The sequence below is a fragment of the Dermacentor variabilis genome, chromosome 11, assembly GCF_050947875.1.
Source record: "Dermacentor variabilis isolate Ectoservices chromosome 11, ASM5094787v1, whole genome shotgun sequence".
Taxonomy (NCBI): Eukaryota; Metazoa; Arthropoda; class Arachnida; order Ixodida; family Ixodidae; genus Dermacentor; species Dermacentor variabilis.
Genome location: NC_134578.1, coordinates 31,490,112 through 31,509,407, shown reverse-complemented (window position 1 = coordinate 31,509,407; position 19,296 = coordinate 31,490,112). Strand labels below are relative to the sequence as shown.

The window sequence follows — 19,296 nt, the reverse complement described above, 5'->3', positions numbered from 1 at the left end:
ATGTTTTTGTTTTGCTTTCGCGATAGGTTGGGGCGCCTCTGAAACGCTTTCTTGCGCACTGTTCGAAACTGAAGGACAATTTTGCGGCATTTAAGAGCGCTGAAACGAATGCAGCAAACAGATAAAGCCCCTCACAGGAAACGATTTTTTCGTGCTTCTTTCTGTGGCTTCATTATGAGCCGATAGAACTTCTTAGAAATAAAAATAGCAAACTTGCTCGAATCTCTACGCTTGCGAAGGAGCATTTGCAAGTTCGTTCCGAAACCTTCGGAGAAGCATATAAATGTTCGGCAAATTTCGGGAGGGATTACAAGTGCCCCTGCAAGAGAGTTACAAATAGCACCGTTATCGAGTTTAACTTTCACTGCGCATAAGGTTTGATGTACGAGGTCTGTTTGTTTGCATATAATGCACAAAGCCGTTATGGAATGAAATCTGCGTGTAGTTAGAGTGCTGTTTCTTACGGTGAAGTGCAGCGCCACCGAATGAATGCTTGCTGTTTATTATTTTAACTGTCACTATTGCTATGACTATCATCATGCGACTGCTCTTCAGGTTTTATATTATTATAACTATACAACTTAACATGCTTATCAAAGCGTTCTTGTGAAAGCCTATGAACATGTGCTACAAGCAGTCTGTTCTTTCATGAGAATGAACGAAAAATTGTGGAAACGTTCGCCAACATTATTTTACTTAAGCGACTTTGGCTCCCTGTTTAGCGGACAGGTGGCTTAAAGTTTGGTTGGAGCTCTCCTCAACTACGTCTAAATAGCTGCGCAGGATACTTTAGTTCGTCGAACATGTATTACTTTGTTGTTTTATTGTATTAACACAATAAATGGGTCACATAAAAATGTAGACAAATTCATGAACAGTGGGTGAAGAGGCGTAACCTCAGCCTGGAGCCAACGTTTTGATAAAGGAAGTCTGAGGCTCTGATGAAGACATATACCCTTATTGAAGCTTCTGGAAGCTCTGGTTTCTTCAGGCTGTGGTTTTGCCTTCTGCGCCACGTGTGGTTTACGTTGCCTTATTGTACGATATTGCTACTTCTACCTGCTTAGAGTGAAGGTACAGAAAATATAACAAACGTATTCTAGCCAGTGGAAACCCAGCATTGCCCGCGCCCCTTTGAGCAATGTGAAAGAAAGCACAAAATGCGTGTTTCATCAACGATTTCGCGTGGAATGCGTTTTGGAACATATTTGCTAGGTAACTTTCCTTTTTCGACATTTAGTCTCATCAGTGAGTGCTGCGTTCGGTGTGAGATTGGAGCGAGTATGACTTCTTGAATTAAACTTTTCGTGTCATATTCATAGCTTTAACGAAGTACTTGAATGTGTTGCTCCCTTGGAACGCTCAACATTCACCTTATTTGCATAAGCTAGATAACTGTCATGCACCACAGCATAATATGTTGCTTATCCGTCAGCCTTGCAGCTCTGCGGCTGAAGCCATCGCACGCTCAAAAGAAGAATCAAGCCAACGTCGGAAATAAAATTTTTACAATATGAAGTGGCGAAATGTCGCACGATGCGTAGAAGTGGGCGCACGTCACAATGCTGTAAACTGTTTTCCTTTTTTTTTCAATGGAAAATGGCGTTATTGCCGGATTACAATTGTGAAATGAAATCGGCATCTTTCCTTACGAGCGTAGTTGTGAAAAGTGGGACACTGCTTGTCACACAATTCTGTTGCCTGACTAGTCCCACATTACATCGTCTCAAGTTTTCCAAGAGCCTGAAATGCAGTGGTCGCCAGCAGCCGATCACATAAAGACAACGACGTCCTCGAAGTGGGAAGCCTGTTCTCGCGCACTGACACAGCGGCTATTCCTCGTTGTGCGTGGATCAACAACAGTGGCCTGACGCGTCTTGCAAAAGCATAACGTGCCGTATATTCACCGCGTGAGGAATTTTGCTTTATTATTTACTAATTGTTCCAGATTGTGTTCATTTCAGCCACATAAAGGTGGTCGAAAGTGACCGTATAGTGTGCACTGAATAAGGCTTACCCACATGCCATGGGCAAAGAAGAACGGTGAAACAGAATTGCTCGACTGGTGTGTGCTGAGAGGAGACGAGCGGCCACATTTATCGAGGGAATCGGCTTGGACACGGACGCAGGCGCGTTGACAATGGTTGATCAATAATCAAATATCGGGACCATCTAGCCGGCCGCCAAGCGTGTTTTCTTCCTCCACATACAGTCACCGTGATCAATTGTTGACCCAGACGACGGAGAGAGGCCTTTCAGGGAGCCCTGGAAACCACGTACAGTTAAAAATTATGGGGTTTTACGTGCCAAAACCACTTTCTGATTATGAGGCACGCCGTAGTGGAGGACTCCGGAAATTTCGACCGTGCACCTAAATCTAAGCACACGGGTGTTTTCGCATTTCGCCCCCATCAAAATGCGGCCGCCGTGGCCGGGATTCGATCCCGCGACCTCGTGCTCAGCAGCCCAACACCACAGCCACTGAGCAACCACGGCGGGTCCACGTACAGTACACGAAGGAAGGTGCTCCAACGGTGTGCGGATTTCATGTAAATGTTCGCCGTCGCTAGGCGGAGCACCCCTCTTGGTGCCCTGTCACTTCGTTTGCTTTTGCTGGAGTTTCAATGGGAAACGGAAGTTCGCGCGGCAATGACGAGCTGGAAAGTATTCGTTATGAGCTTTGATCTTCACGCGCACTCTTCACGAGCTTCTAGAGAACCCGCAGATTACGAGTGCGCAAGTTATTGTTCATTTCCTCCGTCGCCAGCTAGTTTTGTCCGCCGCCGTGGCTTGTGTGGTCTGCTCAAGCAGACAGCGCGCAGATTTCTCGCGCGAATGCTCTTCGCGCCGCATTGCTTGCCTCGTTCAGGCCTACTGACCCGCTCTTTTGTGACATTGGCTGCACTCTCGGTATCGCTTGTAGGTGATGGTGCTCTGCATGGTTGTCTGGTAGGCGACTTGCGTATTTCGATCAAATTTGCCATCTTTCTTTTTTTTTTCTTCCCTGATCTCTCCTTGCATATCTGCGCAGATTTGAGCAAACTTTTGAATACTAATTTGTTTTTGAGCATGATGTGGCTACGTTCCCCACGAGGCAGTGCTGGGCGAGGAATTAAAGCGTTGCTTTAATTTGCTTTGATGGCAAAAACGACCGGGTGGTCAGCTAGCACGCCCATAAAGACATGTGTCTGCGACCACTTCGCACCCATACGGGAAAGAAGTGATTTGTCGCAGTGTAATAGCTTCTATAGGCTTCCTGCGACAAATGTTTAAATTTTCTTAGCCCATGAAAAGAAAGAACTGGCTGCAACTGTGGAAAAAAGGCCATGCTTCAACCAAGAACCAACGCACTATGTCTGCGAAAAGCACTTCTGTCCTCATTTTTTATGAAGACGTGGACTGCTGAACACGATGGCGAACATCGAGCTAGCAAGTACGATGCGTCAAGTATGTCTTGCAGAATAGGAGTAGTACGAAGATTTTGATCAACTGCCTAAGTTGACCTTAACAGCAACCTCAGGTTGCAGAACCAAAGGACTTACCACGTAAACAGCCAAACTAAGCGAGGCCTCCGTGATCATATCCCCCCCGGTTGGATCTGTTATGCATGAAAGCAAACAACCTGCCTGGAAGTTCGCAAGACAATACTGAAGGGGTCCCTGGTCTGTCTTGTGAAGGTGGTATCAAACACAAGAGCTCTGAATTCACTTTTTCAAAGTGTATCCCTTGTCACTTTGCGGTCATTCAGAAATAAAGAACATACTCGCTGACATTCAAGAATACAAAATGCCGGCAGCCAGAAGTCACCACAAAGTAAAGGAGCTTCGAAAACGTCGAACGATTATTTAAAAGCAGTGTTTGCTCAAAGCACCAGCTCAATATGTAAAGATAAATGCAAACTACAGTCTGCAGCAGCGCGAGAAAGGCCAAAACGGAAATTTCCGAGGGCGCAATCCATCTCAGAAATCACTAAATGGCAATGATAGGTGTGAAAAATGTTTCTATAGCTGCTAAAAATAAATTTCAGCACGACAGTTCTGAATAAACACAAAAGCGACGCGCGCGAGGAGGACGCTGCTATTGAAGACCTTGAAAGAACGGCGCAGTGACCGACCAAATCGGCCATCAAGACCTGCTGCCCCTGGCGGTGGGGCTTGGCGTTACTGAACATTTCTTGGACGCGCCGCCCGCGCTCCTCAGAGCGCAGGGCTTCTTATACAATGGTGGAAAGCAGTCCACCATGCCGTTAGCGATGGGGTTGTACGTCGTCGTGTGAAGGCACCATCGTCTACACTGAAGCCGGCTGCACCAACAGAGAATATTAGCATATGCGGTATTCGGACAAACGTAATCGGACTCGGCGTTTTACCGGATGAGCGTAGGTGCAAACGTGAACCGCCTGCCCGGTGCTGCCACCTGGTGGCGTGGAGCCCAACCAGACCAACGCAGTTAACCAACCGAGCGTATATTACTTTGCTGCTGGTGCATATTTTCAGCAGAAACGCGTTTACGCCGCGGCCAAAAATTTGCACCGGCAGCGAAGTAGACTACACGTGGTTACTGCAATACTAGCTCTATGTTTGTCTGCTTAAAACTTAATAAGGAATGAAGTCAGTAAAGATTTAAGAATTTACCAAGGAAATTGTGCTCATTCAGTTATAAACCTCAAAACAGCTGCACCAAAAGCCAAATGATTATGTCATAGAGAAGAGGCTCCCAAAGATAGAATATCGGGAATGGCTAGATTCAATTCAGCCCCCTGAAATTGTCCTTCGAAGCCTTGTTTTCTTAAATGATAAAAACAGCGACACGAGAAGAAGTGTTCTATTCTCACCCCGATATGAGCCCAGGGAGGACAGCACGAGACCAGATTGGCGCATACAGTAGCTTAACGTAGCTACTCGACACCGGAATTCGGTAAACAGGACGAACTTTTCAAGGTTGGCAGTCCTCCAGGGAAATATGAGGTGTCGGTAATCAGTTAAATTAGCTTTTTTTCGTTTTTCCTTTTTCTTCTCTGCTCATTCATGTTGCACTGAAATTATTGTATTCTCAAAATAATCAGTTATCGCTTTCTTTTATGTGTTTTTTAATGCACTTCTATAAATTTATTTCAGTTCGTATGATAGCCTAATTAGTTGTTCTTTCTTGGTATTTTGAGTAAATATTTGGGAGTAATTATACGTTTTAGTTTTCCTACCGTGGCCCGATCTTTTGGCCTATCACACTTATGGGCTTGCGCTGCCGTAGTTGAGGAGCATCATCATCACCGTACGACAAGAAACAAGGAAGACGAAGATGGCAGCCAACAGAGCGCGGAAGCGCTGCTTCGCCGGTCTCTTTCTGCTCGCTTCTGTGAGCTGCTACATGAGCAACAAAGACGCAGGAGCGAACACCGCGACAACTACGCGAGAGGCCGACAGCGACCTCGCGTTCGACGCGGGTTCTCGCCTCGACACTCTGCCGACGTCGGGCGGCTGGGCAGTGCGTCGCGAGTGCCTATACGCTCAGGAGGTGGTGTTCTTCATCTACTCGAAGCCGCAAGACTGGAGACGCCGCGCGGCCATACGCGACTCGCTCTTCGAGGAGAAGGCCAAGGGCTTCTTCAACTGGACAGGACTGTTCGTTGTGGATCATCCCCCGGGGGACACTGCAGATGGCGCCTGGACAGTCCTAGAAGCCCAGGTGACGGGAGACGTCTTGCTGATCCCTCGCGTAGGACGGGAGTCCGCACCCAGAAAGCTGCTGCTCGGAATGCAGTGGATTCGCCAGCACTGCGACCGCGCTCTCTACGTCATCAAGGTGGACGATGACGTCATGATCGAGCCATTCGTGCTGTCCGAGTACCTGATTAGCAACGTGGAACCGCGAGGCCGGTTGCTCCACTGTGCCGTCATGGCCACAGCCACCGGGAACAGAGTCGCACCGCTCTGGAGCAGGGTGTTTGGATTTGAGGCAGACGTATCTGCTCTTTCGCTGGTACGCAGCTTCTGCATGGGACGCGTCATCATCATGAATCTGCCCATCCTGATCGACTTGCTCCGTGCTTCGCGGCGGCTACCCCCTTGGTCCCGTTGGTCAGAGGCGGCTTACGTCACCGGTCAGCTGGCTGTAGCGGCCGGCTTGGGTCACGTGGATTTCGGCAGTCGCGTGGCCTGGCACGAGTCGGAGGCCTACTCTTTCGTCGACGGCGGGTGGTGGATCTTCTTTCATCTCCGGAGCACGTTTGCACTAACCACTCTGCGCAGAGCATTGTGGCACCAGGGCATTTGGAACGAGGCCCTAGGCGACGATAAGATTCGGAAAGGGCTGTCGCGTCGATATAAACCCGCGCAATACGACCCAGAGATTAGGTATCGTTACGATGACTGATACATTGTCTTGGGTGGGGTGGACCTGTGGACATTCGAGAACACGATGACGAAAACTGTGGGCATAGTTTTATTTTTATCATGTGACATAACTTTAATTGGACGCGATCGATGAACTTGTTCGTATTTTCGCATAGAATGAAATTGTAGCTCCATGTGGAGTTTAACGTTTTTGGCCGGCAAGTCAACTTTCGGTCGCTCATTCCTTGAAAATACGCGAAATAACCCGAAGATGTTCGTAGAATGTGACAGCACATTCCCCGAGTGCTTTCCGCTGAAGAAGCTTTGCGTGAACAGCAAATATGCGTTGGATATAAACATTCGTTCGACATACAATGTCTAAGTCGCAGTGCTGGCCCTTGAACTCAATACATGTACATACCGCAGCTAAGTGTTAGAAACCTACTGTTAGAAGCCTACTTTCAGAAACTGAACTGAGAAAGGCGTAAGCACTGCATACCGTTATTTACCTGCACCAGGAATTTATGGTTTACGGGAGATCTCAGCTGGAAGGCCGTTCATAAAAGAAGTATAAAGTACCTTTTACAATGAGGCATGACAAAGGTCGAGTTCCTCCTTACATTCACTGTACGATCGTAATGTGCCGCAATCTTTGGGTAGAAATACTGTCGTTTAGGTTTCAGGTTTAGGTCGTGGAGACCAATTCCAATGTTGAGTTTGTGACAAGTTTATAAAAATGGTTCCAGATGCTGACATCTTGTTCGAGATTAAGTTCTTTGGTTGCATGTAAGAATGTAAGTGTTCTTAAGTACGAACCAATGTGGTGTGTTGCGGCATACGTATACGCGTAATGGGTAAACAGCCTATGGAAAGAGGACGTAGCACGAACGACATAACGACGTGCTGTACCCTTGCTGTAGGCCGTCCGTTTAATGTTTGCCCATTACGTCATTATGCACTCGCGGCTCAGATGCATACCTTCTTGCAGCATACAATGACAATGTTAATTTATCTCTGTCTACCCATGGTGAGGCTTCTTTCGCAAACGAGTGGACAGAGTTTGAGAGGAAGATACGCTTCCTGATGAGAACACCATGGTCATCTTATTAAAGGCGGGCGCCTGCGCATTCACGCGGCACCAGATGAACCATCAGCTATCGGGACTAACAGGTGGTCTCTCTCCCAAGCACAAACTAAGCACAACACTGCTCAGCTTCGATAATCAGACGACAGCTGGCACATCGAGCATGGCATGGCCGCCGAACAAGACGCCAACTCTCTGACAACTACGAGGCTTCTAGTTAGGATAGCGTAGGCCCACTGCCCTGGTCAACCGAGTGCCCCAAGTTTTATCTCAGACCGTGAGTGGTTTTCACTGAACAGCGGCGCTTTGTTCGCGCGGAACCCGCATATATTTCTTGACAGCATCTTGGTAGTTGCGTGTGGATGTCGGCTTCCTCTTTAGCATACATATTTCTTTCGCTTATAACTAGCACTGCGACACGTTCAGTCACTCGACCAGCCTCGGAGGATCAGTGACAATGAGGGTTCTGTTGTTAGGAACGAACAACGTCCCGACATTTCTCGCTAGTTTTTCTGCTGGTTATGTCCTAGTGTACATAATGCTCAGAACAAAGTAGTGGACATCATTCTCGGCTGCGGAGACCGCGTTGCCATGGAAATGCAAACGCGCCTGTGCACCACTCCTTGGGAACACATTAAAAATGATAAAAGGCCGAAATTCATCCTGCCCCCCCCCCCGTTTTGTAGTGCACCTTGCAGCCAAGGTATAGTTTTGTCACGGAAGATCATCATGACATATAATTTGGTCAATCGGCGTGCACTGAAAGGAGACCACAGAAAAGGATTGTTAGTGGCTTCTCTGCTATGCCAGACGACGCGAAGCCGACAGCGAGTTTGTTGTCGAGCGGTACGTAGTATAAAGTATTACTCGACAAACGTCTACGTTTTTCTTTATTGGCTCATGGGTACGGCAAATATTTGATGCACAGTAATATATACGGGTTGGGAGGCATGTGAAAGGATTTCATGTGTTGACTATCTTTGAATGAACTTCTTGAAAAGCGGATGGTGTGGACAATGTACACGTATATGCCTCGGCGGGCACCTCGTTCATGTCCCCTGACGCCTTGTTGAATAAAGGCAAAACATGAGCGAATGTACCGCAGTCAGTGGATTGTGCAAACTCAGATACGATGAGCAGGTAAGTATACGAAGGTGCCTTTCAGGGCGATATAAAATATATGAGCAAGGCACAGTCTAACACTGTGGAGATTGGCAGTGATGCAACCACGGCTATATTCATTGCAGGCTATGCGCGACTCCAGAATGCCTGATGGGCATGTCAGCTGAAACTTGAAGCAGCAAAGATTCTCAGGTCTCGCATGCTCGACTATCTTCATTTTAGGCATCGACTACCACTGCTAACTGGAGCGCTACTATACTTTCTTGCCTCGCTCGTGGAGGCACGTTATCGACATTTCTTTTACTAAATTATCGCCTTGTACCACCGTCTTAGGCCCATTGCGTGATCATGTATCTGGAAGTATGGCATCGGGTGTCAAGTAGGAATTTTTTTGTAAATCAAACGATTGGACAGGCGGTTTAAGAGATACAGTCTGTGCAAGGATGAAGCGGGAAAACAGTCCCTGAAGGAACGATTGCTGCAGGAGTGTCATGGCAGAACTTCTTCGTGAACACTTACTATAAATAGCTGCCGAGTTTAAAACTGTGCCTCTTATACTTTCTGGGTGCCAGTGTATATTGTCAAGCACTGTTGACAACCTCGAATGCCATTTATCTGTTCCCTCTCAAGCTGGTCCCCACTACTTCTACATACACACTCTCTCGTCTTTCTCCTCCTTCTGATCACCACCGTCATCATCATCATAGATCACTTCCTCTGCTACCACTTCCTCCTTCCGGTGAAGTGCAGCACGCTCAGGCCACTCCAGCTCGGAACAACAACCCTAGCTTTCACGTGAACAAACCATCGTTCTATCACCGTGTCCACTGATGGACACTGCGCGAGCTGTTTGCCAGTACCTCACGTCACGCGTCACGGTAGCACTTCAAAGCGCAGCCGCAGCTTGTCCTGCTCAATGTAACCACCAGATTCTAGAGCCCTGAGGTCGACCGAGGCTGTGCTCAAGCAGGGTCCGTTGCCGCGCGAGCCTTCGGCAGGCCTGGCGTAGAGCGGGCCATCGACCGTCTCCGGCATGATCTCCAGCGGCAAGCCACTGCTCGCATCGCCCGACGGCACCACCAGCCAGAGCCGTACGTAGTGGTGGAATGGCCACATAAGTTGCTGGTCATTTTCGCCCCGCAGCACCTGTCGGGTGAAAAAAAAAATAGAGACAGTCATTCCCGCGATATTGTAGAGGGCGTTAACACATTCACAACGTAATCTTCCTTACTTACGAGGAACTGCTACTTGAAACCTCAGTCTGAACGCAACGTCGCAATGAGAATTCAGTGTTGGACCGTGCGCAGCGCGCGGTTAGTGTTGGACCGAGCAGCGCAGGTATCTGAAGAGCTAATTAGAGAAATAAAACCTTCACGTTGGAAGGAGGTAAGCGTCAGCGTCTCTGGATTACGCGTAAGGGAGGAGGGAAATAAAATAAATAGCGGCGCACCCATCTTTTGGATATGATTGGCGGCGTTAGGGAGATTAGCAATCTGTCTTGCGATGAGCGTGCGACAATTGATGATCTTATGCTTTGTGTTTTAATGATTAATAATTGGACAGGCCGTTTAAGAGCTACAGTCTGTGCAAGGATGAAGCGGAAGAAACATGTTTATTACCATGTATTTCATTTTTGTATGTCCACCTGCTATGGTCCCTAATGGGGCTGGCAGTATTGAAAATAAATAAATAATAATAAAGAGGAGTGACAGACCCAGCGACACAATATCGCGTCAACGCAGGTTTTTGAAGAGTGACATGTACCCAGTCGCACGTATACCATTTCACGGAAGTTGGCTTCAAGGAGGTTCCTTGGGAGCGGCACATATCCAATGACCCTAGTTGATGTGAAACATGCTCATTGATGAGCGGCTCATGTCCACTGTTACATACTCAATGACCCATGTTGGTTCGGCAGTTCATTTTAAACTCGGTTCCGTTAGCACAGCAGCACGATGCTGTACCCATTAGACCATTGATTGCTCGGTGACCCTAGTTGGCAGGAATGAGGTTACGTTAGGTTAGGTTACATAGGCACTTGTAAAACACTGCTTGAACCTGGGGCCGAGGTCGCTCTTTGTTAGAAATGCCACGACTCCTCTCGTTGCACGCGGCGCACTTCGAGCGTCGTTCAAGCCACCCCGGAATAATTAGTTCGTGGAAAGGTCGGTCGTCAGACAAGAGAACATGACGATTGCTTTCCTCCGTTCTGCGTCACCATCAAGACAGTCGCCGATGGTATGCTAGCTTGTTTATATAATCCCGTAGCCGTAACTGTTGGAGTCGTCTTCGCAGCCTATGGTTCGCAGGCATCGTCGCGGCAAACGTCAGCAATGACCTTAGAAGATAGCCTTACGAAAACAGTCTCGCCACACAGACGGTAAGTTTACAACAACCTGCTACAACAACTGTTCGTCTTCGAGAATAACAGAACCCCTGCCGTGGGGAGAAAAACGCAGGCGAGGGTGGCAGTAGACTGTACGGAGATATAGGGAAACTAACAGGTTTTAGATAGTTTTGGCGCGCCCAAGGTGTCTTAGGGAGTCCGGAACCATGTATTGAATTGAAATCGGGCGATGATAATGAAGATTCATTCATTCATTCATTCATTCATTCATTCATTCATTTAAATGTGCATTGGGATATCGACAATAAAGTTTGGTAAGAAACTAAGGCCTCCTCTTAATCGTTGGAATGTGACTCACCTGTAGCCCGAAATGCATCCTGAGGCTACTGCCATGCGTTTTGAAGCGGATCATGGGCTCGATGCGGTAGCCGAAGAAGTAGCCCGAACTGCTGGGCACATCCACTGTGCCGTCCCTGAGCGCCACTTCTTTGAGCGCCGCGTAGCTTCCGACGCACCAGTCGTGACAGACGCTGCAAGCGACGGGACTCGGCGTAGCCGCGGATGGCTCGGACCTGTCGCTGCAACTCTCGCTCGAATCGCTGCGATGCGGGTTCAGACTCCTGGCCTGGTAGCCTTTCCACGCCTTCAGTACTTCACCGATGCCTTCCCGAAGCTGCTTGACCGAGCTGCGAAGGGAGAGCATTTCGTAAGTAGACAAAAATAAAGCACGAATTTGCGTGGCTGATTACTACAGAAAACGGCCACTGCTGAGCAATGAGTTATGTTTTGTGAGTTCTGCGCAGGCTTTCCTACAATAGGTACCCACAAACTTGCTTCAATTTTACCTGGAAGCCCGTTTGATAGCCACCATGCTCTTCGCTTAAGGAGCCCGGTAGTGCTTTGCGTACTAGGATGGTGCTCTGTCTTCTTCCGGAACGCTGAGCTGATCGAGACAGTTAGTTGCTCATTACTCTGCGTGCTTGTGTGTATTATGTATGAATGCCACTCCTCGTGTGTATTCTGTATAAATGTGTTGTTTAAGGTATCTAAGTTCTCACCTAAAGCAGTATGAGGAGGCAAACACAGCGCAGGCCAGGCAAAATTTTTCAAATCCAATAAAACAAATGATCCTCTCGCTCGCCCGCTACACCGATGTGCCCAAAACGGATATGCAAGCACTCACATTTAAAGCGCAGACGTAAGAAACGCTTGCAGTGAACGTTTTCACATGTACGCCCTGCGATGCGCTACCATGTAACAAAGTACTCTGAAACCCCTTAATACTGGGGCAGCTGGCAATGTGAGGGATGTCACATGCTACAGGAGGCACAAATTAATTTGAGCCATTATACTACGCGATGCAATGAGGCGTTGCGACAAAATTATGCTTAGTAGGCCTTGTTAGGGCTGCAGCAAGTAATTAATTACACTGTAATCAAACTCATGTTTGGAGATTCGTGGTGATACCTAGTTAACAATGGAAAGCTGGCCAGGTAGAAGGTTCTTAAATAGTCTTAATTGTACGACGCACAGTTCTGGAACCTTCTGCCTTGCCGGGTTTCTTTTGTGGACAAGTCATCCGTACGGCTCGCAAAAGATCATTTTGTTTTGAGTGTGCAAAGTGACCTGCTTCATTCTGAACAATAACATAGCCTGATGAAAGTTTCCCGCCGAAATCTACGGTAGGTCCATAGACTTCATGTGCCGTATGGTTGCCACCACCCGCTTACAAAGACCTACGCGTTGAAATTTGCTAGTTAAAGCACATGCTTATTCGTATTCAAGCAACAGTGACGACAGAAATCTGTCTGCCTATGACGTGCCGTAACAGCTTACTCAGAGTCGAGTTACACATGCCAGGACATGTACACTCTGCCAGGGTGGGCAGAGGATAATGTCAAATATGTCATCAGTGGTTCGTTGATTAAATACAGGTTTTCTTCGATTTTTTTACCTGCCCCTGTGCTTGCGCAGATATCGGGCCCAACAAGCATTTCAGCTTCGCCACTTACTGCACTACACTTCAAAATCGAGGACATGGGTTCAAATGGCGTAATCGATGGCCGCATTCTTATGGGAGAGGACAGCAAGAACGCTGTTTTAGCGTGATTTCGTTGGAGGGAACAGTAATAAAGATCACTTCGCGGTCTACAACAAGCCGGTTCCCGACACCATGGCATCTATCAGAGCTCTTAAGTAGCTTCAATATGTTAAACCTCAGCGTTTTCCTTAACCTATGCCTCAGAGTAACTAAATGGACTATTTTACACATATTGTCACTTTTGAGTGTCCTGAATAGAGCGAAACGAAAAGTAGGTGCAGGTGCGTCACGTTGAAGGCTGCATGCCAGAGAGAAAAAAAAAAGAACGTGCAGATCCCACGCACTGTGGCAATCGATGTAAGCGAAGCTTTGTCTGCTGTTTGCGTTCGTTGACGTTATTTGGCGGTGATATATTGACGGCATACGGCAGTCGTGACGGGATGCGAAATGTTACCTTGACTGCTTCGCTTGCGTTCATTGTTCTTGCTCCGTTCGACGCTTTATGTGAGCCTTCGTCTCGTCGGCACTAAGTGCACGCTTCGGCGCCGTTCTGGGTTGCAGCGTTGTAGCTCACAAAACTGCCTCCTCTCTCTCTACATATATTCCTTCGCTAACATTTTTCCCACCTCCTCCCTTTACTGCTGTGGCTGTTGCGGGTGAGCATGGAGACAAGCGCGGCAGCTCCTGCACAGCATTTGTGCGGGTCACGCCTTGTTAGGCGTCCTGAGGGCATTGTGCAGATGCGACGCGGCATAAATCTTGACACGAGCTTCTCTGGTCGTCTTTCCTTCGTGCCACACTCCTGTTATGTACTATTGTTTAATGACGTTGAGGGCGCCGTGTCGCAGAAAACCCGGTGTCGACGCCGCGGACGTCGCTTGGCAAATAATCATTCTGAACCACAACCGCGCAGACCTTCCGCGTTGCACATACTTCCTCTTACATTCTTTACATATTTATTCCTCGAGATTTTGAGAATGACAGCTCATAAACAAATATCATGAAACAAAATACCGACAGCGCATGCCTTTTACGTTTTTGTGGCATGGCCACGTCTCGACCACGTCCCGACTCGGCCGGCGTTAGTGGCGTTCGTCTCAACTACGTCTCGACGTGGCCGGGTTTGCGGCCTACCGGATAGCAGCAGCCGCAGCAGCTCACATCAGCAGCAGTGGGAAAGTCGAAGGAAAAGGCAAAGAAAACTTCGCTTTAAAAAACTGCAGGCACTGGACAATATTGATGTGCGCAATCAAATACCTGCCATTACCCTCTCGGTGTCTCAAGGAGCGCCGTTTGCCGCTCCTATCTGAACTCTCACTCCGGGCCTCCACCGAACTTTTCTCCATGGCCTTCAGAACAGCGAAGCTTTGCGCCAAGAGTTCCTTCAGCTCCTTCAGGTCTGCTTCCAGAGATTCCTTCTGCGTGCACGCGAGCTCCAGCGCCGCGGTGGCCTGTGCCAAGGCTTTGTCGGTCTGTCCATTCATGTGCGTGACGCTCCATTCGCTGCACTGGATTTGGGCGTCACACGTAGCCGGAACAGTCGTGCCCTGCACGGCGGTCGCCGGGCATTCGGACTTGAAGTGCTCGACGACTTCGCTGCACTGGCTCTGGGCGTCCGTCATAACCGGGACCGTCGTGCCCGGCACGACGGTGGAGCGGCATCCGGACTTGAGGTGTTCAACGACGTCCCTGTGAAGAACCGTGAAGCCGCACTTTGAGCAGGAAGTGGCGTGGAAGGCACACTCGTTGCTGAAGTGGTCTGCAATCTTGGAAACTTCGATGACGGCGTCGCAACCATTTACGTCATTCCAGCATCGCACCTGCGGGCAAAACGAATACAATATCGGTATTGAATCGAATTGAAATGAATGTCAAATCAAATCGGTGTCCGATACTTTGTGCAGCGCAGCTGATGACAGAGGCGCATACATCTTTTTACGTTGGTTCAGAATCGCACCAGTGGGGACCGAGGTATAGTAACGACATGGAATCTAATGGCCTCTCGATGTTAATTAGCTTCAAATCGAATCGTCAGCCGATACGACGGGTGAGGTGGCTAATTGGTGTTGTTGGAACCTGGCGGAATCTTTTGGAAACATAATTAAATTCTTCGCCTGTGCTGTATCTCCAATGTTTCGTTTCTTCAAATTGTAATTAACAAAAGAAAGGATGTTACGCAAATGCTGCTTTGATAGGTATATCACGCTCCTTGTCGAGCATAATGTGCTCGAACAGGTGAACTCATCAAGCACACAGGTAAATAAGATTGGCTATTTCTTCATTAATTACATTAGGGGCGCTGTGAGATAAATGCATTCCAAAATGTTTCTATTCCATTTCTGCGATAAGCCCTCCACGATTTGTCAAACTTTTTCGAGCCACCCCTACTTCACCTGTCTGTCACGTGACGTCATGAAAACTACAAAAATTCACCATCCGAAATGAAATTTAAAGACTAATTATGCCTGATTAGACCAAACAATATAAAAATTATTATATCCGATTCTACGCCTTTTCGGCATTAGCCCCCCGGTATTGGTCCAGAGTTTCCTGGCTGCGCCCACGCCACCTGCCTGTTACACGACGTAATTTGACCGTGAAATCTCGCCACGTAAAAGTGACGTGCACGCGTTGAAGATGCACTGATATGCCGAACAAAAGAAAATAGTTATTTCTGATTTCACACCTTTTTCGCCATTGGCCCTCCGCTATTGGTCAACATCGCCTTTCTGTCACTTTAGTGGCCAGTTTATTGGTCACTTTGCCTTTCTGTGATGCGATGTCACCAAACTGCGAAAACTCATCCCGTCAAAGGTGCATGTACGCATTAAATATCCAGTAATATGCTGAACAAAACTGAGCTTGTTTCCGAATAGCCGCAGACTGCCCCGTTCCGAAAGGAACAGAAGTCACCTGCACGCCCATGGGTATTTGTATGGCACTATCGACTCGGGACTGCCGGAGAGAACGAATTTATTTGCGTATAATAAAAATTCGTGCGTGGCAGTAGAACGTTGTCGAGCCCTTTCGACACGTATACAACACTGCACTGTTAACTCTCCATCGCTGAGGATTCGTTTTAGGGGCACTTCTAACCTGCCGATGTACGCCGCCGCTGTTTTTGACCAGCTACAGCAAGCTAAGCAAGGGGAAGCGGGCCAATCGCAGACGCCGGCACCCCCCTCGTCATCGGTTTATGTACTTTCGCTGCGCTAGGGCGACCCTACTGATACCCTCTCCACTGCTGCGTGCTCCTCGCCTCTTCTCAACCACTTAGACAAAAATATCTCTCAAGATAGGCTATGCTATTAACGTTAAAAGCAAACTAAAGTGATCTATAAACGAGGAGAACATTTCATTGGGCTGTTCAAAAAACCCTGCTGGTCACTACCCGATGATTGCGTTGGTAGTTACGCCGATTTGACGTCAGGAGATAGGAATAATAACAGACTGCAATAGTTTTACGTTATAGGGCCCTAAAATTCATACGACTAATGCAAATTTGAAGTCGTTTAGTGTAACACGCACGCCCATTTAGTAGGTCGTGGTAGGGGTGATGTAAGAGTAGGCCGGTTTTGTAGCCTGGTAGTCGAAGCCTCTGTAGCAACTCTTTCGTCGAATAAGGTTCATCGACAAGCGTCTACAAGTACAATGTCCTGAGCAAGCACAAGCTGGAAGAGCATTATTTCTTCGTCTAACGAACTGGTGCAGTCATGGGAATACTAAACGCTGCACATAGCCGTTTGTAAAACCCTTTTCGCGCAGCAAGACAAGTAGCCCAATTGGATACGCAGTATAAAGCCGGCAAGACCATATCCCGTGTCCAGATACTTTAAAGCTAGGTGCAGACTGCTTAAAAATGACTTCAAAGTTGGCAGTGAAACCCATTGGGGCTCCAGTTAGAACATTCACAAGGAAAAAAAAAGTTTTAGTACCGCAGTTCTGATGAGTGTTAGGTGCAACCTTTTGGCGTACTTTTTGAGAAGGCATATTTCTCAACATTGGTGCTAGGTGCAGGATTTAAAGGTTGTGAGTAATGAGTTTCCAATATGCACTTCCTGGCTTCAGTTTTGCAGTTAACGCGCTTCTCATAAGCTTGTTAATAAGATAGCTAATTTCGAACTTTAATAGTTCATGCTCTTGATTAGTACAATTGCTTCGCACACCAAATGTCTGCCAAGGATCGGCTTATGCAAATGGAAGCAACATTTGCCATATGTAGCATAGCTTTCTTATTTTTACATCAAATTGAATATAACATCTTGTGAGCCAGTGAGCTCACAATCGTCTCCGCCTTTGAAGGTAGGTAACTTCCAAGGCGCGGCTTATTGTGAGGTCGCCGACTTGGAAGAAAACTTGCATTGTATGACATCCACCGGGCATGGCCTGTGCGGAACAAAAGACATTGTAGGCTCATTACGTGAAAGCTTTATTGATGAATGTGATGCGTCATAATTCGGACATGCGTATTTTATTTTTCAAATTTTTTCCTGCTCCCTCAGTGTTTACAAAGCAGACGCAGTGGTCGCACACGCACAGTTACGCGTTACTGAACATTGGACAAGCACTGGAAAATTGTAGAATTGACCTGAACAAGGAGGAAGCTATACTCTGCGTTTTCGCGTGACTGGTGCACCGGTGTGGGGCTCCTACAGTTTGTGCAGAGAGATTGCGTATATTCGAGCTTTTATATTTACAGTGTGCGTGCGCAATTTGCATAGCATACATCCAGCTAGAGCCAGACAAGACAAGACACCTTATAATTAATTACTTCATTTATATCTGTGACATGCACTCTGGCCCAACGATTCCTTTGTTTACAAGCAGCTGATCACTTGTATCTCTCGCTAGAAATGCAGCTATATACACATAGTTAAATAAGTGCAGTTACAGAGTTGCGTACAATTAGATACATCCGTGTGATATACTGTTACAGACTATGCATACTACTTAAACTAGCATGCATAGGTGACATGTACTTTTCAAGGACACTGGACGCGTAATGCGTCGAGAAGTACGTGATTAGCTGATTGAGTTACTTCGTCGTCGTCCCTCGGCCACCCACACTTTCCCCTGTCAGGCCCAGTGTCCGTGTTACCTTGTCGTGCAGTTAACGGCCGACGAGCACGCCTAATTATTTGTTTAACCCACTTTCCCGCCTTTGAACCCGAAATTTTGCCTCTCACTTCGCACTTTCGCTAAACTGGTCCGCGCAGGAAGAAAGGCCCAAGAGCTCACCTTCCTCCGCATGAAGCTCTCGAGCGACAGCGATATCCATTCGGCGTCTTCGCGAGCAAAGCCGTGGCCGTCGATGGGGCACACGCCCCCTTGGCGGAGACAACCGTCGAAGCACAGGCCGCAGAGCACGTGCGCGCAGGGCAGCTGCACGGTGGCGTCCGGTATGAGGCCGCACAGGCTGCACACCCGGACCGAGGGCACGGGACCCACAAACCGCGTGGGCCTCCAGTCGAGCTCCCGCGAGTACCCGCGCAGCGTGTACGAGCTCCGAGGTGCCATCGCCTCGGCGAGCGATGTTTGCAGCGACGTTCCGATGAGCTCAGTGCCACCGGGGGCTCCTCCGAGGACTTCGCCAGAGATTCTCCGAAGGGTGTTATCGACACTTAATCAATGCGTAGAAGATAAGGTGCCATGTTTGTCTTTCCGTTGTGCTTGGTCGGCTACGCTATGCAGGAGCGACATAGGCTTCACTGATAAAGTATCGTAGTCCCATGGTAACGGGTTCATTAGCGTCCTCGCCTGTTGCTCTCGCATGGACTGACACGCTTAAACTGCGATTTGTAATCACTAAGCGCAGCGACAAAGTGAATACGTGCTTATCGTGAAGGGTCGGGGACCACTGTCTGCAGGAGAGTGAATGATTCGTCCACTGAGGTCAAACCATGTCTTCCACGTCGTTTGGAATCCAGTGATCGCTGTTTCCGCAATGCCCACGATTGACTACGAGTCGAGGTGATTAGAGTAGCAATCATTTGGCACGCTGACAAGGAGACTCGCATTTCTATAGTTGAGGCTCGAGGACTGAGCAGGAGAAGAGACGACGTATCGATATTTTGACATCGACATGTTAGCTGTCCTCAAAAACTGTCCCGAGAAGAAGTCCGCGACACGCTGCAGCTTCGGTGCACACCAAACGCTTGCTACACACGCCGATAAGCATATAACGTGTCTCTATCCGCACCGCGTTTCCGCGAGTGTTCAGGGGAGTCGATGCGTCAACGATAAGGTCACCCAATGCAAACAAGCTTGTTGCTACTGCCTCCACAGAGCGTTCGCCAGAAGCCTCTACGTGAGGAGGGAGCGCGCATTCGAAGCGTAGATGAAGTGAAAACTATACGAAGCAATGCGCGGC

At 48.1% G+C, this 19,296-nt stretch overlaps 1 protein-coding gene across 1 annotated transcript; it reads right to left on the bottom strand.

The window, feature by feature from the left end:
- Window positions 1-8,293: 8,293 nt before the first annotated feature.
- Window positions 8,294-19,269, bottom strand: LOC142564249 (uncharacterized). Its single transcript, XM_075675170.1, has 4 exons — window positions 18,165-19,269; window positions 14,184-14,746; window positions 11,244-11,571; window positions 8,294-9,684 (listed from the first exon to the last, which is right to left on the bottom strand). The coding sequence occupies exons 1-4, from the start codon at window positions 18,441-18,443 to the stop codon at window positions 9,412-9,414; spliced, it is 1,443 nt and encodes a 480-aa protein (XP_075531285.1). The 5' UTR covers window positions 18,444-19,269; the 3' UTR covers window positions 8,294-9,411.
- Window positions 19,270-19,296: the final 27 nt, after the last annotated feature.

Excerpts from the sequence above, each read along its gene's own strand:
- LOC142564249 (XM_075675170.1), bottom strand. The coding sequence starts at position 18,443 with ATGGCACCTCGGAGCTCGTACACGCTGCGCGGGTACTCGCGGGAGCTC. Across the intron at positions 14,747-18,164 it reads AGAGCTTCATGCGGAGGAAG|GTGCGATGCTGGAATGACGT; the intron begins GTGAGCTCTTGG and ends TTTTGCCCGCAG. Across the intron at positions 9,685-11,243 it reads GGATGCATTTCGGGCTACAG|GTGCTGCGGGGCGAAAATGA; the intron begins GTGAGTCACATT and ends TTCACCCGACAG.